General features: G+C 38.8%; 1 protein-coding gene across 15 annotated transcripts in view; it reads right to left on the bottom strand.

Annotated features, from left to right (window-relative positions):
• LOC311438506 (uncharacterized protein) overlaps window positions 1-21,184 on the bottom strand; it is a 369,670-nt gene that overhangs the window by 322,812 nt on the left and 25,674 nt on the right. For 7 of the 15 annotated variants that reach the window (XM_084522938.1, XM_084522943.1, XM_084522945.1 and 4 more), the window contains exons 2-3: window positions 16,944-17,076; window positions 16,370-16,468 (exon numbers count right to left, since the gene is read on the bottom strand). The exons of 3 other annotated variants lie outside the window; for them this stretch is intronic. In XM_084522938.1, the coding sequence (XP_084379064.1) occupies window positions 16,370-16,468; window positions 16,944-16,969 (125 nt within the window). In that variant the 5' untranslated portion in view covers window positions 16,970-17,076. Of the gene's footprint in view, window positions 1-16,369; window positions 16,469-16,943; window positions 17,077-17,759; window positions 17,847-18,445; window positions 18,476-21,184 lie in introns of those variants that run through there. 5 more of the 15 variants (XR_014694144.1, XR_014694145.1, XM_084522940.1 and 2 more) reach the window with 4 other exon arrangements.

Here is a 21,184-nt window from a genome sequence, read left to right as displayed (position 1 = left end):
TCACGAGTTCTCACACTTTTACTTTTCCAGTGCTCTCCCCTGTCTGAGCCAAGGAGAGTGAGTGAGCTGCCGTGTGGTGCTGAGCTGCCTGCTGGGGTTCAGCTACAGCACACCACAAGTTCTCTTCATAGATCCCAGCAACACCTTTAGCAATCAGAATTATGCTACAGGGGCTCCATAATCCTGTTCCTCTACCAAAAAAAAATCAGTAGAGAATGTAATTGAGACAAATGGCAGAAGTTCACCAATGAGATGCAAGTGCCAAAAAAAAAAAAAAAAAAATCACTTTCAGTTAACAAGTTACAAATACGACTGAAAAAAAAAATCAGCAATTTGAAATTTTCCCAAAGTTATCATAAAGTGCAGTTTATGAAGTACAGTTTAAAGTACAGCGTAGCTGTAGGGTGAAATAAAATAAAATTTGGACAAGTGAATCTCTGATACCACAAGAAATAAGCTTTTGTCTGGTGTCAGGCACAAGGACTTCTCACCATCATGTTTCTCAAGGTGAGATTTTTGCTTATTAGTAAACTCAAACGATTAGCTTCTCCTTGCTCTCTACTACCATTTTCTGTTTAGCTGGTAGAGAAGGATGCATTCAGGCTGCTGAAGGGGTTAAAGGACCTGCCTCACGTCATCACCCTGTGAGGGACGGTGGGAGACACGGTGACCTGACAGAGGCTCAGCCACCTAATGCATTACAGCAAACCCATCCTTCTTCCCAAGACAAACCTCATCCATGTTTGCACCAGTGAAGGCAACCAGCACAGCAACCAGCACGTATTGCACTGACTGTTAGAACTGAAGAAGAGTTCATCTGTTATACAGCACGCTTGGCACAACAGCATACAGCAGGAAGCAACATAACAACTGCAAGGCATGTAGTCCCTGCGGTTCTTTTTATGGGCAATAATTTTCAACTGAAAGTGTTCGAATACAAGATGGGTGAAATTCAGAGGCAGCATCACCTCACATTTCAAGTGGTAGTAGAACCTTAACAGCATCTGCACAATTGCTGTTTCACTTGTCCTTTAGAAGGAATACCACTGCAAGATACTGGGCCTTCAGTCATACGGACACAGACGGGAGCCCTTGGATCCTTTAAGGAACAGTCAGAAGGAAATAGTGAAAAGAAGAGGTAAAGTGTAATCGTGGGCACATGATCAAAAGCAGCAAGTCATCTGCAGAAAATCAGACGCAATATAATCCTCTCACATGGGGACAGCAATAAAAGCAATCCAGGTTGAACATACATGTTTTGACAACCTTACTTTTTACTAGCAGAGGAGATGACAAAAATTGTGGGTGACAAGTTTCCCAACCCTCCTAGGTTCCTAGCTTTAAAGCCTAAGTTGAAATTAAAGAAACTTTAGATGAGACCATCATCCTCAAATGACATCCTTTATACAAAAATGCTATAATTACCCTGAGAATCCCCACAGAGCTCCTGAAAGACATCACCATTTTGTTAGTATCTTCCTTTTTTGGTGTTGTTGGTTATATTGTTTTTTCTTCAGTAACTTGACCAGCAGGTTTCCTAGCACAAATGAAGTTATCCCAATCCTATGGTGAATATGCTCTAAGGTGGTTTTAGTCATACAGACAAAACATGACAAGTTTTCTAACGCAGGTTCAGCATAGACTTCCCAACCAGCAAGCTTCTCTTACTGTCTTGTATCCAACAGTGCATAAGCCTAGGAGCAAGGGGTGAAAAAAGTAAACAAGCAGCCAAGAAGTCGTGTCTTTTCCTCTTCTCCCCTGCTCATGGTACTGCGCCCACAGCTCTGGAGTACACTGGGGTGTCTAAAATGAAACCCAGGTGCTTCTGACTTGAACTGCAGAGCAGAGTTGCTAGATAATCTACCTTCTCTGTCTCCTTATTGCAGTTCAGTTTTTTTGGATTAATGTACTAGAGTTTGAGAAAACCCTCTCCTGTTTCCCATTAGGGAGCTTAGGCTGCATTTTAATTCATTTTAACCAGCTGCCCAGGCCTCCGCACACTCCCTCAGTAACATCAGTCAGGAGAAAAATAGCAGCAAGAGGCTCTGACTTTCTTCCCTCTCTCCCTCCTTTCCCTCCAAGTCATCTGAAGCCATTGAAATATTTATAGTCTGGATATTATAGAAATAACCAAAAACTAAATCTGAGTTTTAGGTATTAATGACCAGACAGCTGACAGCTTTTAAGAAAATAGAAAAAGTGCACCACACGTTTTTTCAAGTGCTGTGTTTTCCCTCAACATGCCATCTCCTCATTCTCCAAATGCAGGCATGCATCAGCTGCTGCTCTCCTGAACCGCTTGCGTACCTCCAGAGGGCTACAGGACAACAGGACAACGTACAAGAACCTCAGGCTTGGTGGTTAATATGCTTAAGTGCCTCTTCATACCATAATGCATTTTTAAAACTAATGATTGCATAGGTCATAAAATACACAACCTACCCAACTCTGAGGTCAATAGATGCTTTTGTAGCTACATTTTTTGCCACACCACGTGGTACGTATCCATTTTGTTCAGCCTGCCATGAACTGACAGCCACCCCTCTGAATCTGTCGTTACAGGAAAACGCCAGGATCAAAGAGATGAACCGTGCTGCTGGTGCTGCTGGCAAGTGACCTTCAGGTTACTATCACAGACAGGATCAAACAAGATGAAGAGAAAACGAGCGTGCACAGGCAGAGAGGTGTTTTCAGGGGGAAGCAGCTATTTTACCTCCTATGAAACGTTTATATTAGGCAATCCCACATTCATGGGGCAACCAAAAGTGAACATTTTCAGAGACAGGATCATGAAACAACATTCTCGTAGCGACTTACCCCTCACTAGGCAAATTCACTTAAGATCTTTCTTACATGAATACCAGCTTCCCTGTTACCCAATCTGACATGCATTCAGAGAACTTTTAGCCTCCTTAAAGAGGAATGTGACTGTTAGCATCAATTTCACTCCTGGAAAAAAAAAATAATAATAAAAAATCCAGTGTGTTTCTGCCTTTGCTTTATGAGATATTATTTGCTAACTGTAGGTGCTTGAGAGGAACGGCTTGATTCCCTTAAATTACCACTATTAACAGGTGCCTGGTGACAGACAGCAGATCGGTACGCATAAAACAGATTTTTGTCTCCGCTTATTAGCTCCCTGTTAGGACTGTATGAGGCCACTTATCCAGGTAGCCTGTCAGCTCGCTCGCACTCACTGTTCGAAGCAGCACAAAGAGGTAGCACTGTGAGTGACATCTAGGCCAGTGCCTGCAGTAATTTTCCAGTGCATGTCAGCCCAAAGACAAAGCTTCACAAGAGCCTTTTCTTTTACAGAGCACCAGAGGAAATTTAGTGAGATTAGGAGAGACACAGCACACCTGTGGGAAGGTTACTGCCTTTCTATTTCTTCCATCTATTACATAAACAAGGCTGACATCTTCTGGCAAAACACAGTTCAAGTCCTTTGACGTTGCTGATGAGTTTTTGGACTACAACAATGCCACTCCAGAGAAAGCAACGCACCAGGATTTCACTTCTGACCTTGACTATTATAGAAGCCTACTGACAACCCAACAGCAATAGCTGCTGGAACAAGATGTCCAACCAATTTATAGCAGTTCAAAAGCAACCCATAGCACTAGGTGATGAAGTTGATCCCTTGTGAACTTCTGGTCATCCCCTTCTAATAGTCACTTCGGTTTAAGAGACCCCTAAAACTACTGCTCTATAAATTTATTTAGTGAAGCAGGACTAAGGAACACTGGAGAATTTACAGGCAAGATGACAGGCACAGAAGAGATTTATTCCTACCAAAATATCTCAGACTAAAGGTATGCCTGATAAATTTGTATTTGAAGGCTGGGATCTGAAACATGCATTCATTTGCTTATTCAATTCTGAAAAAGATAATTATACAGAAAGACAAGCAGACAGTCTCTGTATTTGGCAGCCACAGAATCACAGACTGCCCCAAGTGGGAAGGGACCCCTGGAGATCGAGTCCAATCTCCTGCTTGGTCTTGACACATCACAATTCAGCACCAAGAAGCAGAAAATAGTTGCAGGCTTAATGGCTGTGCCTTCTTATGGATCAGGATAAAATGCTAACCCCACTGAGACCAGTGCATATTTCCATCTGATATGGGAAAGTTTCATTTCTTAAATCTTCAACTACATCTTCTGATGCAGTTTAGCTTTCAGAAGTTTCAAATCATTATCTGAGGTTAAAAGTATTTACAATATTTTCAGCCCCTTTACAGAAGGCTAGTCAACATTTAATCCAAATAGTTCATGTTATTTTTTTTTAAAAGGCATTTCACCAGCAAAACCTAAGTCCTCCAAATCAGCTCTCTTAGTGCAAAAGTTTGTAACAGCAGCTGCACGTCAGGCGCAAGCAGGTGTCCTTGGAAAGCATTAAGAAGATCTCCAAAAATCACAGAAAGAAGCTGCTCCACCATCTACTCTGGTTTCTCCTGTCCACATCAGAAGTGCTTGGAAACTCATCAGTTTCCCTGAACACCACACTATTCCCCACGTCACTCACTGCTGTTTCCAAACTAAGCAGTCACTACCCCAAAGATCTCACACATCAGTTTTAATATCTGCTGGAGACAGCAATATGGTGGAGTATTTCCTTACAGTTACCCTACACCATTCCTTTCCTTAATTTCTCCAATCTGTGTTGATGCAACATCTTTTTATTTTATAATCACTGCCCACACCTTTCAGAGACTTCTAGCCATAGAGCAACTAAGCAAGGATTAACTTTTGACCCTTTAGGAAAAAAATAAGAGATAGGTATCAGTTTGAGGATTTTGTTTATTTTCTTTTGGGGAAGCAGGGGGAGGGACCACCCCCCCACACACGTGAATTACTAAGGATCCTTAAAGCATTTATTATTACTTCCCAGGACTTTCAACTTCCCTCTCAAAGAGTTCCCGCAGTAGAGGTCGCATAGGGGACACAGTCCATTTTTTCAGACACTTAGAAAAATTAAAAGCGATTATTAATTAGGTTACAGCCATGGCTTTCAGGACTCTAAATAGGTCTGTAAGAATCCTGCTACAGAGAATAAAAAAATAATCTTCTTACCGCTGCATTTTTTTGGAAGTGGCATAAGCATTTAATTGCAGCATTTCCAAAAATCAGAATAATTCTGAATTGCATAGAAAAGATTGCTCTGAAGATTGGTAATTGGATACAAAGCATTAGATCATGAATGATTAGAGCATAATCCAGCTCAGTACTGACCTTTAGCTGTTACTATTAGAAAGCCGAAGAAAATAAGCTGATGATCTCATTCTAGTTGCTAGCAAGAAGGTATCCATTTCTCAAAATCACAGACACATTCAGAATTCATTGTCACTCTTATTGGCAGTCACCACAAAGAGTCAGTGGATTATGTGATGCTTCAGTCTACCCAAAGACATTGTCTAGACACGTTGAAAAGGTACATTTTTCTACCTCACAGCAACTACTTCATACAATCCATCCTCAGATACAAAAACACAGCAAGGACAGCTGCTGCCATATTTCTCTTCAAGTCAAGCAGAGGCAGTCTTCAGACTCATCTGGGTTGATCCCACCTAAGACTGAACTTCCTGATCTTTGCGACATGCCAAGGTTACAGGGAAGTCTTAAATGGACTCATCAGGTTTTATCAAGCACGATGAAGACAATGGAAAAGACTACACTGCACAAACAAACATTTGATAAGAACACTTCTACGTGCTTTAAGAGGTCAAAGGAAATTAATAAATCAAACTAACTTGTTAAACAAGCACCATCACTGCTGTTTCCAGACATAGAAAAATCTGTTGAGACAAACATCACAAAGAACAACCCTAGTACTGCAGCACTGAAGTGCCCCAAACTTATTATTTTGGCCATTATTTTAACTTATGGTCAATTTCTACCAACCCCATTTCTACACACTTTCAACAGAGGCACATGGGATCCCACAGCAGCCTTTCTGTCTGCTCAGAAGGCTCTTAAATTCACTACCTCTTACACAGGGACACTGTCTGTTGCCCTTAATCCTAGAACACAATGTTCCAAATAATCCCACATTCTCATGCATCACTTCTGCTACTGGTTCACTTTCTAGTTCCAGGTTCCACATTTATATTTAAAATTATTCCTTTTGCGAGAAGAGTTCTCGTATTTGTGACATCTGTTAAGCCAAAAGTTTCCATGCTTTTTTCCTTTCACAAAAAAACTGGCAGAGGGTAAGACTGGGACTCTTGAACTGCGAAGCGGCAAACAAGTCTCAAACACCCTCCACACCTATGGCTTGTACCAACAGCACTCATAGCTCTGATCCTCCCTCATCAAATACGGTATCAACGTAAACTGAACCCTTCTTTCAGCTATCTGCTGATAGCTGAAGCCTGTACACAAGCCTGTATAAGTCAGAACTTGTGTTCCAGTCCTGAAGAAGGTGAGAGGCCGGAATGAACCGCCTCTTCAGACACCCTAATGAAATCCTCCATGAAAACATAAGTCGAAACCCTTTACTAGGAGACAAGTGAGAGTATCACTCAGCCCAAGAGCCTTCTCCAGCATATCATGGTGCTTTGTGCAGTTTCATTGCAATAGCTCTACTCTTTAGAGTCCTTTTCTACATTCATGCATCATTTATACCTGCAGCAGCCCACTTGACCTCTTGCAAATGCGTATAGATGAATATGCCATAACAAAGCTGCTGTAAAAGCTGGGGGATGATGTGCTTTTATATGCACTGTTTCCAACACGATGTCCAATAACTCCTTTTACCAGCAGGAGCCTAAGACATTCATATCGCTTCTATGCTACGTGTGTACACATCATGCAGTTTACATGGACACATATAAAAACAGACTATATAATGAAGGAAGAGCAGAATAAAACAGCATATAATTCATACATCATTTTTGGTAAAGAAAACCAGGAAATGTTTGGACCACAAAGCTCCTTGCCAAGACTTGATTCAAAACTCTTTCTATGGTTACTTTCCAAGCACACACAACCATAAAGCAGTGAAGCATGCTTAGAGCACATGCACGGCCTGGCCCAGCTCAGTTTTTGTCTCTGACAACTTTTAAAGCAATGCAACTAGAAATCATTTGTGGAATAACAGCTATACAATTGATGGAGCTACAACAAGCCCGTGTCATTTTGCATAGTTCTTCATTTAATTACTGGCCATTATGCAGCAACAACACCACACATTCTGAAAACAAACAGTAATGCTATCTAATATTTCTTTTGGCAGAGAACTGCCCCCCCCCAGCATAGCACTTGTCTTCTAGAAATAGAAGGAAAACATTTCTATTAAACCCATCCTTCTTGTTAAAGCAAATGCTTTTTATTCTGTATTGCTGGTGAAATTCTGATAATTTGGAATAAAATCACTCTAGAAGCCATACTAAAGCAACACTGATGCTAGGAAAGACTAAAAACAAAGGAAATGTCACTACACAGAAGCATCTAACACTTGATATCTACTTAAATCTTCCTCAAAACTTGGTTAGGTATTTTAAATACTGCATTTACAAGATTCTGTATTTAAATGTGAATAATCCAGTACATTACTAGCTGTTAGAAGTGTGACGATGTCAGTCACAGTTCAATCTGACAGTTTTTGATACTTAATTTTCACAGTACTATTTTCATATAGAGATTTATTTTATGCAGGAATTTACTACATCTTTCCCAGCAAAGTCACCGAAGAGAAAGACCATCACACACACATCATGGAAAGAAGGCTGAGCAACTTGAAGTGCTCTCTACAAGTTTTGTAAACACTAGCTTATGCAGTTCAGTGTATTCATCACTCCCTTTTGTAGATCAAGATAAAATTTTCTGTTTTACCACCCACTGTCAAATCCCAGCTCTTCTAAATACACAGGAGATGCTAGTCAACATCTTCAGGAGGAAGAGTTCCAAAAAATCTATGAAAACAGACAACAGAATGCAAAACATGCACTGTTTTGTTTTTGCATTTGAGCATGATTTCTATTTTTCTCCCTAATTACAAATTCCATTTAGTTATTTAATGTAAGCAGGATATAGATAATTAAAGATTGGTAGCTCAAGCCCCACAAAGCCCCTAAAAGTTGTATTTTATCTCATGAAAGACAGTAAGACTCCAAGGAGAGATCAGAAGAGGATAAGGTAGAGCAATTCTGACTTTCATAGTTTAAAAAAAAAAAAAAAAAAAAAAAAATGCACAAACTTGATCAATTTGCTACCAGTTCTGTAACATGTCCTAACTAAATACATAAAAAAAAAAAAAAAAAAACTTGTTCTAAAATGCAAGTTTTTAGATTAAAATTGTTAGAATTCAAGAAGAAATAAAAATGTGACCTCAGACTTAAAAGCAAAACAAGACCTTGAAATAGCATGCAGCATCTCACTTGTTAATGACAGTCTCACTGGCTTTTTATGTGAGACTAAAGCCGGGGAACCTGGAAGTATTCCTTCAAACAACAGCCACCTCTTGCTTGCCAGCTGATCAATGGCTTTCTGCTCCAATGCAGGGCAGGACTCACACAGACCCAGCTAAGTTCCCAAGTCACTGGAAACCAGAAGCTTGCTCCTCTAAAGAGCCTTGGCTCCCAGTTCTCCCAGCTACACAAAACATTCCTGGGTTCAGTCTCATGCCCCACAATTCAAGTAGATGAGCACAGGGACCATTTCCAATGGTATTTCTACTGTCTGTACCACTTGCTGTTGAGGGGGTAGAATTGCAGCAATTTGCCTGAGGTTTTTAGGAGTGCCTAACTATAAAACGATTTCCCCAATCCATCTTCTTTTGTGTCAGCTGTCTTCTGCTTTATTCATACCATCCCACCACGTTTCTACTTAAGAACAGTACACACTGGTCTGGAAAAAAAAAAAGACAATCAAGAAGTATTTCAATATTTGAGCCTTCTTTTGGAGTAATGCCTAATTCACAGAACATTTAAAAATCTTAAAAGAAGAAAAAACTAACTGCAACAAAGATTAACAGCCACTGAGAAAACTTGAACATTTTTATAAAGCTTTAAGCAGCTTAATGAATGAAGTGACCAAGGTTTCTCTCAAAGGACAAATAAAGTGTGGGTGGAAGATAATAGCCACAATGCCCGGTGTCACATTTTATTTCTTGAAGGAAGAAGAATGGGAATGTTTTTCTAGATATTTATCAAAGTAAAGTCTGTGAGAAAAGGATTCATATTTATCAAGTGCCAACGGGTCAGTAACTCACAGTGACTTGTAAGAGCTCTATACTCAGGGACACGGAGCAGAAGAAGGATTTGAGAGCTGTAGCTGGGCCATCTCCAACTTCTAACAAGCAACAGTCCATGTTCCTTACTGCCTGCATTTATACCTGGCTGGGTTTGTTATGCTGGGTGATTTAAAGCAACCCTGCAGAAGAACTTCCATTTTACACAGACAATAGGGAAGCAAGAGTTAATTAAAGGCTATAAACAGTAGAAAGGGAATAAACGGAAAAGCCCTGGCTAATAGTAATTGATCAGCTCACGCACTTGTCTATGCAGTCCCAGCGCAGAACAATTGAACAGTGCAGAACACGTGAACAATTTAAACGTAGAATCTGGCAGAACTTGAAACAGCACAACTTACTTGCAATGACAAGTTTCATACATATTATTCAGCATTTTAGAAGACTGAAAATAAATGTATGTTGAAGGGGAAGAAGCACCCACAGGGTTGTGTTTCATTTTTTTTCCCTAATCCTTAAGTGTAAACACCTCTTTAAATAAAAATTCTTGTCTTTACGACTCCTAAATTGCACAAAACATTAACCATTCTAGATCAATGTAATTACACACCTGATCAAAATAATTTGCAGCACATCTAGTTAAAACCCCAAATTCAAACATCAATACAAGTTCTTCCATTTTTCCTTGTTCTCATGAAGAATTGAGATATTAATACTATCCCTTTAATTTTACCAGCTAGGAAGTCATTTGGCTGCTATACGTTTTTTAAGTAGATCTACAAATGCCTGTGTATGCACTTATACGTATGTACATTCATACTATTAAGGTTTAGAGGTACATCTACAGCTATATGTCTATACACATTGAAAAGAAACCCACAGATGTATTAAATTCCTATCCATGTATTTTAACGGAGTCGGATGACATTTGGCTAATTCTGGGTTTTAGCGCTATGCAGAAGTAAGGTGCTGCATAGAAGCTGGTATTTTTCTCCAGAACTTAATATTTCCCAGATATCATTTTAGTATGTTGTTAGTTTCACTTATAAAAACAGATACCCACTTTTAGAAGGAAATACAACCCAGATCAAGGCATACCCATAGTCCTCAAAAAAGTCATACATACACACCTGACAGTAAAATGATGTAGTCACAACATGATTAAAATGAGTCTTGTGTGTGCAGCTAATGGAGAGGTCCAAAGCAGTACTATTTTATAGATTGCTATAGGAAGCTACGATAACCTTCATGTATTTGTTTGTTTGTTTTTTTTTGATCCACATATATAAATAAGAGAAGATCTAGTACTCTTTGTTCAAAGCAGTATCACTTAGCTCCAGGAGCCTTCTGAAAATTACTGAATACAATCAAGTCCCACAAAATACAGCGTCAATAAACCATACAGGTCAGATAAAACAGAAGTTTACATTAATCTCTTGAAAATTAACATTTTTATATATTCCCCTTATGCTGACAGGTAATTATGCCAAGTAGGATGGCCAAACAAATTTCCTTCTTGGAAGGTAACAGCTACTTAATTCAACACAATCAGTTCAGCTCCACACTTTCTGAACTTGCACTAAACAGAAAAGCCTGAGCTTCCTTCCCGAAAAGAGAAGCCTGGGGACACCTGGGGGATTTCCTGGATTTTGTGTCAGGTCCAGGAACTGCTTTGTTTGGTTTTAAGGTTTTGTGGAGTTCCTCACCTGGATCACCAGTCACTGAAAACCATGACAGAAGCATCAATCTTTCAAGCTCTCATCTTTGTTTTTTACTTTCTCTCAAGATAGACAGTACTACTTCATACTGCTAAAGAAAAAAATGCAGTCTGGTACCTCTGAAAACATACATTGCTGAAAAGAACAAAAAATATAAAAAGAAACATGCTTTTCTACTTCCAATAATCCTTGATAATTAGTAAGCTTTGAAAGGATGAGTGCTTAAGTTTACAAATTAATTATGTTATGCCTCAACGTTTAAATATTTTCTCTAACAGAAAAAGCACACAGAAATAAACATTTACTGTGTGAAGTCTCAATTTTTAATGCGAGGAGTGGCATTCACAGCAAACAGATGATGAAGATGTCTATATTCATTACAAACAGTTAACTCAAATAAGCTGTCAGATTACCATCTCCTTCTCTGCAGGCTCACACCTCATTCAGCCTGGAAGTGTCCATAGATGGATCAAGGTGAAGCTGTAGCACACCTTTCCAGCAAAACACACCCACACTTGCTCAATGCAGGACAGCGCTGGTGGGCAATAGCTGAATTACAGGCATGCTATAGTGGGTAGTATGCAGCACTCAGGTGAAACTTCGTTTCCACAGTTTTTATACATCACCTCCATTCAAGAGGAATTGGAGGGAAAAAGACTCAAAGTGAACCTCTTCTTTTTAATGCAATGAAGACAGAAACAGGAGAAAAATAGCTCGAACCTGTGCCAGTTCCAAGCTTTTATTGAAATCTCAGGTGTGCACAAACAGCAAGAGAGACAAGATGCCCATCTTTCAGACAGCACTTCCTTGCACTAGTAGTAGTGCTCTCCATCTTCCTGGCTTAAGATTACATAGTGTATTAAAACTAAGTTCAAATTAAAGAGAATCCTGCTTACCTAGCAGTTTTACAAGGAGTATCCAGGTGCCTATTTCTTTCCTCAAGCCAAGTTATTTTATGTGACTAAGTTCAGTGCACGCTTAATAAGCACGGGAAGCATTATGAAGTGCGAACATTTTCAAACAAGTCTGATGACATTCAAGCACACAATTTGTTGTTACTTGTGAGAAGAACAAGCTCTTGGTGCAATTGATTTCACACATAAAAGGCAATGGTTTTAAAAACCAACACTGCTATTTTTGGACAGTCAGTAGAAACCGATTTTTAAAGCTGGTAGCAGCTCTGACAATTAATTACAAGCTAAAGATCAAGCACGTCAAATCCTTGTGAAATCCCTAGACATGAATCAGAATGACTCCCGAGTGCCTCAGTAGAGTTCAGAAGAACTGTTCCCTCTCTTTTTTTGGTTCATCTTTCAGTGTCTCCAAGCCACAATGATTATCACCATGAATATTTTATGAAATGATCCAGAAGTAAAATCAGGCAGGAGATCTATCCTCTCCTGGGTTTCCATACAACAGACATAGTGCTGGTAAATAACTGTTCAGCTGAATACTCACATGTGCTACAGCCAGGTGAGTAGCAGGGAAAATGATTCACAAAACACAATTGTGCCATTCAGATAGCAATTATACCCATCCATGGCTGTAATCCCCATTTTCCAAAAACACGCTAGGCACTTAATAGAGGAGTCTTATGCTTTGTGTAGCAGCAGTATGGGGAGGCATATACATTAAGGACAGACTAAATGAAAATCAGAAGTATGTCATAGATGGGTTCATATGAGATCAAACAAGCCAAGGAAGAGCTTAAACAGGTTTTACTGTGAGCTAATAACCACAAAGACATTACCTGGGCATGACTGTCCCAGAGGAGGGTGGCTATATTGAACATGTAGTTGCCATTCAAGCTGATCAATGCATCTGACCATCTGCTGCAGAATTTTCAGCAGAAATTCTCTGGAGTTGTTTGGTGTAATGGATTCATTTTGCCCACATATTAACTGTAATAGGCTGGCACAGTAATGACTTGCCATTTGCCACAATGCCATAAAGCCCTGACTATTCTCAAGTAATTAACTGGATTCTGATGCACTGTTAGTGCTTCCTGGAAAAATGCTATGTCAACAATACTCAGTAATTAATTGTGAGACGTCCAGCTCCACATTTATGACTGGAGGGAAGGCTTGACATTTGGATTCTGATCAAATTCAGAAATCAAAGTACTCAAAGATATCAGACTGACTTTTAAGTAGACAAGCTAATATTCACATTTTTCTTCCCTCTCTCCCTCCTTAAATGTAGCACTTCAAAAAAAAATTACAGAAAAACAAACACCTTTGGGAGCTCCTACTTGTTCCACAAAGGTGTCATATTGACCTTTTGACATTATGATAATTAAAATCAACAGGAAAAACTCAAAACAAGATTAAAAAGCTAGTTTCTGCAAAGAGATGGTAAAGTCAAACCAAGTTTCTAAAAAAACGAGTTAAAGAAGGAGTTTCCCACCCCTAAACCAAACCTAATGGGAGGGGTGATTTATTCATTTCCCCTTGTTTTGTCTTTGTGTTTGGCTCCCCATTTTAAATGGGAGCCCTGCTATCAGTTCCTTCACAGACACTGGCATTCTCCTTACAGCCAGCTGAACAACTGACTCCAGCTCACAGTCATTTAGTAGCAAGATGAATTCTCTTTCTCATGTTCTAACAAGTGGTATACCTTCGAAAGAGACCATAAATTTACAGCCAAAAAGTAGGCTGCAGCTGTATTCTCTATTTTAAGATTACCTATCATCTTTTCAATTCTTGGGTTCTGTTGGGTGAAGAGATCCCCCCTTTACCACAGATAATAGGAATGTTTCTAGTCTTTCAGAGCAATAGGAGGAAGGAATGGAGAGCCACCCTATGGGGGAGACGGGATACTTAACTTCTTTCAGGAGGTATATGGGAAGCAATGGGAGGAAGAGGCTGGTGCACCAGTATTTTTACGCAAGCATATTGCTGCATTTGTGCCAAATTTCTGCCTGTCAACTGAAAATTTCAAGCCACTGTGCTGCGTTTAACTTACAGAGCATTAATTTATTTCTAGAACTAGATGAGATTTATTGTCCTGGCAAAGCGACATGATAGGTTTTGTACAAGCATATACGATAGTTTAGAACACACTTTCAGAGAACAGCTCAACTGAACCTTATCTTGAAAGGGAAAGGCAGTGGGCACAACTGCTGAGCAGCACAAGCCTCCAAACCATGTCCTACACAGCAGTGCAAAACCCACCCAAAACGCACACTCACGAAAAGGCCCACACCAAACAGCAGCTCAGGTAGCTCCAAGCTTGCTCCCAGTGTAGAGACAGCATACAGGGAAGACTGCCCAGTGAAACAGATCTTAAGTGTCCCTGAAACAGAAACCAAGATTTCCACAGACGAGATTGGTAGTTAAAAGAGCTATTTCCAACACTCACAAAGAACCCAACCCGTCATGCCTTGGTGATCCAGAATCCCCCAGTCCTACATGAAGTCTGTAGTGGTCAGTTTTTATTTTCCTCTCTCCATCCTAAATCTACCTACTATTTAATTGGAGCTCTGGTACAAGCACCTGTGCCAAAGAGGAGCCATTTCTGGAACACTCATTCCTCAGCAGCTTCATATCCAAAGCTAACTCTGAAGCAGGAGACACTTTCCAAGCCACAAAGCTAGTGCTATTTCCCTAGCTGTAATCTCCACAGCTAAGCAAACATTTCTAGCAGAAATTAGGTAGCGATAAGTTTTGGCAACGACTTGAAATGTCTGTCAGCTTTGTATAGCCACAGTCTATTGGAAAGCAGTCTGAACAGAGATTAGGCTGTGAAGATAATTTATTTTCCCATCTCTGATCGCATTTACAACACATAGTGCAGTCTATGTTCAAAGTCTGTAACATTCCTATTGTAGAAAGCCATAGATTGAAAAAGGGGGTTGTTCCAAGACATCAAAAAGAGTAACAACAAGGAACACATGCAAGTTTAATCCTTTGCCATGCAATCAAGAATCTAACTGGCAGCATAAACCATTTTAAAATTGTTTCATTTAGGACTGCCACGTGAAACCCTTGCAGCCATGCCAAGGAAGTAAATACACAAAACCCGGTAAGCACTGTGCTGGAGAGTTACTAATAACAGATGGATTAAACGATAGCAGTTAAATTGTTTATATCTAAGTATCATAATCTTTTTTCAGCATTTTTTTTTAGCATTCTATTAGATGAGGAATAGGTACTTAAAAAACAGTCCAAATGGGCAAGGGGAAAAAAAAAAAAATCATCTTCCTCTGAACACACCAAATTTTCAAGTTTCTCATACTATTTCTTGTCCCACCACCAAGCTTGAGCATTCCTATATGAAGTTAACAAATCCTCTCAGTACCTGTGCCAAATGGTAACAAAAAAAACAATGACCAGCAGAAGATTTGAAACATTATGATTTCAAACAACAAGTGAGACTAGGCAGATGAATGATTGGCAACTTAGAAATGTTAACATGAACTCTGGAATAAGGTGTCCAACTAGTCTGCAAAACAAGAAGTGGCAGTAGAGTTCCCCCATTTCCATTCTTGAGGCCTCTGAGGTTCAAGAGATGACAATCACCCATTTTCTGACCTCTTCTCAGTATTCATACGTAGCACACATTATCTTCAGTAACAGCCAAAGAAAGCACCCACTATCAATCTACCTAAAGTAAACTTCAAATGGTTCACTGTAATTTCCATATTATTGCAATATGACCTTCAGGAATACTACATTTGTTTTATACTTACAGGGTGAGCTCTACTTCATGAAAGCTAAAAAATTAAGAACAGAATCCAATCTAACTTCAAATGTAGAATGAAAAATTCAGTTTTAAGAATAACATCAGTTATGACCTTTTGAAATAAATGAGAAAATGATATTCTAGCTTTTATGTTTCAACTCAGTGTAATTCCATGTCAGTGAAAGGGATGAAACTGAAAATAAGACTGAAGACACTGAAAGCCACATCTTTTGCTTACGCACACCAAAGCTGACATCTGAAAAAGTCGCGGTTTATCTTATTGCTAAGCAAGAGGGCAAATCAAAATCAACACCAAGAAGAGTGAGAACTATTGCATTTTGGAGGCTTCTTCTGGTTAAAACTGCTATTAGTACTGCTCTTACTCACTCTGATGCAACTGATAGCTTTACAATGTCCCTTTAAAAAGAGTAGCATTTTGATGATAAATTTCTACAGTCACATTAAGTTACATACTTTACTTGAGGCTTAGCTAAAAGAAAAAGCAACTTACTTTTAAAGAAGGTTGAAAGTAAAGACGGACTACCTGTGATCAATCCTTTGCAGGGAAATACCAGAGGAGAAATAGGCTGTCTGTAAGTAGTTACTGCATCTCATTTTCAACCCTGAACAGAGCATTCACACTATTCCCAGAAGATAGTATAAAGAAATTCCAAGTATGACTGACTGTTTCAAATCATTTATAAAAGGAAGACCAGCACTTTAATTAGAAGAAATCTCAATGACTAAGACAGTTTTCAAGTATAAAAACTTTGAACTACCTTTGTTGTTGTTTGATATTCTTCATCAAAACAGCAAATCCTTCTCTGTTCTCAATAGCCACAAAGTGCCTGAAACTTGAACTGATGCTCCAGAAGTACCTATTGATCAGCGTAGAAGATCAAGGTTACTCTAATAAAATTTCACTGTCCCACAGTAAATTTCAATTTATCGTGTCATTTGTAATCGACAGTCCTTCATCTGCAGAAGATATACCTTTTCCTCTTGTTTCTGTTTCTGAATGAACTATGTGAGTGTGAAAAGCCTACCAAAGGTCAAGGTGAGGTTGGGCTGTTTTGAAGATAAAAAAAATACAATGAGGTTTACTCCATCTGCACAAACAAGCTCTACCTCAGGTAGTCCCTGAGCTCATTTGTTGGATATTGTGGGGGGTACCTGGAAGGTTCAAACATCCTGTTTTTATACATTTAAGTAGCTGACTTGGGCCACCAAAGACAGAATATTGTTTTATGTAAGGCCTGGATTTGATTGAGGAGTCAACTCTTTAGTTCTTATTAGCATTGTATTAAGATGTCTAATCAGCTTACACTTATGTGATTATCTACATACACGTACAGGGACCAGGTTTCAGTATTTTCCATCCAGATGAAAACTAGCACTCACTCCAAAGGGACACAAACAGTAACACCTCCATTGAAGTAAATTTACAGTATCTTGAGTTAAGGGACTGAAGAAGGTTGGCTTCTACCTGATGGTGAGTTGGAAAAAAAAAAACAAAACACACTCAATTCCAAGCATTAGCAAGATGTAGCCTTTCATTTCTCCAGCCCTGGCAGAGATTTTTAAGAAGCTCAGAACAGGCCAAAAAGAAATAGAAGAGTTAAGGGAAGGAGCTGCTCACCACCTCGATAGGGAGCACACCTGAACTCTTCCCAAACCAGGCCCCACAACCTTCCCCACCTTCAAACCTTTGTACTTTTGACTCCAATAAATATTAAGTATCTTTTGTGAGATAGCTATTTTACTTATAAACAACCCAATGGTAGATATTAATTTTCCATACTGTCAACAATTCCTTAAGAAGATTTCAGATGAAAAGGTAACGATACAGATATAGCCCAAATGACTGCATGTAATCTCTTAATGGGGGACAAACTTGTGGATCAGAGGAGTTGTGAAATCCCCAATCTTCTGCATCCAGAAGAGATTTTTTTTGTTTTAAACTGATAAAGTTTTTGATTTTGGTTCCATACATATTGAAACTATTAAAAAAATAAAAGCCACTTCTTTGAAACTTAGAGAACAGAAGTCATTGTATGTAAAGGTAAAAAGTATCTTAAGCTTAAAAATAGAAGTAATTAAATTCATAAGCTATTTTAAAATCAAAAACAAGCTAACAAAAATTATATTATTATCAGTGAAAGATGATACCCAGAGTTTTGTATTAACCTCTTGATTGTTTCTGCTCCCCCACTGTAGCAAAACCCACAAAGTATTCTTCAGCCAGGCAGTGGCCAACTAAAAACAGACAGAAATACAAAGCCCTTCAAGAAGCAAAATATGCAACTGTATCGCACATATTTTAGTCCACGTAATACAAGCAACATCATAGACTTGCGCCAACTCTGAACAAGTTTACACAACACACAAGTCTCTAGTACATCTATTTGCTATTAGCTTAGACGTCAAGCTATGGTCAAAAGAAGATAACCATAGGAAGTAATTGAAAAAACTTTAAATTTAGTGAGTAACCCAGGCATTATGCTGTAAACCTACCCAAGCAAGAGACAGCAATATTAACTTCATACCACTGCAGTAACAGTGGTAAAAAAAAAAAAAAAAAAAAAAAAAAAAAGCTTCTGCTATGAGCTTCCAAGTACATTAAAAAAATAAGTCTTTTCACAGATCATTAAAAAGAAAAAACACACACGTGTGTATATACATAGATATATGCTCCCCAGTTCCCTGCTCCTAGCCTGCTGTTTTTGGCAGAACAGCCAAAATAACTTGAAATCTAAAATAAAACACTAAAACATTTCACTCAGTCCCATAAGCAAAAGGCTCACATATCATTAGCTAATATACGTATATATTTTTTTAAATCAGATTTTACTTACTATAAAGCATTCAGAGGAAACACCCTTGAGGCTTAACTATATTAAGCTCTTCGCTGTTGTGAACCCATTTATATTTTCAGGTGCAGGTGTTTCCTCTTTATAATAGAAAAGCTTGAGTGCTTACTGGCTGTGCCTTGGCTGCTTCAAGGTGATCTGTTTTTCTTTTTTCCCCTTTGCTCATTTATGAGTGGTGACTTAGCATATTTTTTTTCAAATTTTATGGATAAAAAGAAACAAAGACTGAGCAGAAAGGCAGGGCAAGTGTGGTCTGAACAAGGACTGAAAAATAGTCAAGATCCATCAGAAATCTGAAAAAGTTTCCGTCACAACAGTAAAGATCACACAACCCAAACAGAAGTTTCTACAAGTCTTACATTGCATGTGCATCAGATAGTCATCACATATAAATTATTTGTATAATTACACTTACTTTCCCTATGAAATTAAATATGAAACAGGAATAATAAAAATCTTTTCTATTACCAAGAACTAACAAAGTTAGTTACAAAGGCTAACTGAAAAGGCAAGTGCATATTGAAACACAAAGTGAAAATAATCTTACAAGGTAAAGATATGTGGCAAAGATCTTTCTGTGACCCAGAGGCAGAAGTCCAACTACTCAGCTGCACTCTGATCAGCACCTGCCACCAACACCTGGGGAAAGCGTTGCAGATGTTACTTGTGGAAGCCAGAGGAAGCCTCTCACAGGCAGAAACTGGGACAGCGATGGCAAATTTAGAAGAACAGATGAAGATGAAAGTCCCATAATGAGGCTGATGCTGCTAGATGAAAGTTAGTCTCTAGTCCTTAATTGATTGCTGAAAATGAACATGCATTTATTTGCATATTTAAAATAATATTTGCTTCGATAACCATACCTAAAAATATGTTTATAAAGGTTTGTCATCTGATATAACTAAACTTTCCAGCAAAAAAACTTTTTCTTTCAAATGGAGAATAGTCACTGGTAGTTGGGGGAAAACCAAGGCCCCTCTGCAAGCATCAACAACAGTCCTCAACCATTTCTTAGCTGTTTTCTCACCTTAAAACTTGTCCAGTTATACCTTTATAATGTTAACACTGTTTTACATGATGATATTGTCTTTTCACGCTTCGACAGTGCTGCTTTGAAAGTAATCAAATTCTCCAACTACGCATTCATTCCAACCTTGTAACATCCAGCAACAGCAGTCATCTTTTTCCTTGAGATACAGATCTCAAGGAGTTTGCTGGGAAACCTTGGTGTGAGAATAAAAGAATATAGAGATCCAGAACTGCATATGTTGCTTTTTTTTTTTTTTTTAAACACTATTGGTGCTTCAAGTGTGTTATATTAATTTTGGTAGACTTTATCCTATCTCAGGAACAGCATAATGCTAAGTAACATGCTATGAAACTCGTGTGAAACACTTGATTTATATATATAACAAAACTTTTTGTCGATCAGCATTCAACAAATTCTTACAGCTATTTTCTCTACAACTCATTCTTCCTCGGCAGAGGTAATAAATAACTAAAGGGAACATATAATATGTTACTGTCCTTGAAAGAGGTGGAAGCGTGATTTGCCCTTCCTCCTCAATAGACAGATGGTGATGGCTTGGTAAATATCACAGATCACAACCATTTACAACAGCTTCTACTTTTTTGCCAAGAAGCAGGGAGTCCCAATGAACTAGTTAGACACTTCACATAGTGTCTCACCTGCCAACAAAGACCTCTGGAACTTGAACTCCAAATACTGGGAGGAAAGAGACAGTGCAGCCACCAGCTACCCCAGCTTTTAGATGCTTCTGATGGGCTTCATGCAGCCTGGCCACACTCCAGTCTCTCCTGTGGAGATTCTCGTTAGGTACAAGGCCAGGCATTATGATGAAGGAGCAAAGTCTCCGCTGTATTTAGATTAAATCAGGGAAACTTCACTGTGTTAATGGCTCACCTCTTCCCTTCACTTCAACCAGCTCCCACCAGGGCAAGCCACATAAATGTCCAAATACTGTCTTTTGTAGCATATTTCTCTATCATCATACACTTATGTGATACTAGTACTGCAGTTAAAGCACACATCAGAAATACATTGCTACTCCATCTTCCCTACTTGTACCTGATGCAGTTCTTATCTCTTTACACTCTGATCCAAAGCATGTTCAAATCAAGTCTTCTAGTTTTTCCTGTTTCCCCCAACCGTGTTTAATTATATTCCTTTATTCTTTGAAGTCTAGGGAAATAGGTCTACTCATTTCAATGAAGATTTGGGCTGGCCTTTTATTTGAAGTATTCCACCTCACTGTATCTTCAAAAACAGTTGTCCATAGGGACAGGAACACATCTAAATGAAGACTAATAAAAATGCAATTATGGTATTATTAATTGAAGAAATAAGGTAACATTTTTCAGTGTCAGGGAACTTTACAAAACCCATGAAAACAGTACGGAAGTGTCTTGGTTCTAAACTAGAAACAACATAAACACTGAACAGATCAGAATAATTTTCCTCAAAAATTGAGTAAATAATCTGATATTCTTCAGAAATTCTGAAGTGTTTCCAGTACTCCACAATGAAACTAAGTGAATTTCACTCAGTGAGATGCGTGGAGATTTATTTATTTTCATCTTATAAGCATGCAAAGCTTTATAGTTATATTTCCTTCTCCATGTTTAAAAATAATCCCACTGAAAGGAGCATTTCCAGCGACCCAGCTGTCAGTACGCAGTGGTTTATGTGACTTGCCTTGTAGG

Source organism: Aythya ferina, assembly GCF_964211825.1.
Source record: "Aythya ferina genome assembly, chromosome: 6".
NCBI lineage: Eukaryota > Metazoa > Chordata > Aves > Anseriformes > Anatidae > Aythya > Aythya ferina.
The sequence above is the reverse complement of the archived record's forward strand: the minus strand, read 5'-3'. Positions and strand labels throughout refer to the sequence as shown.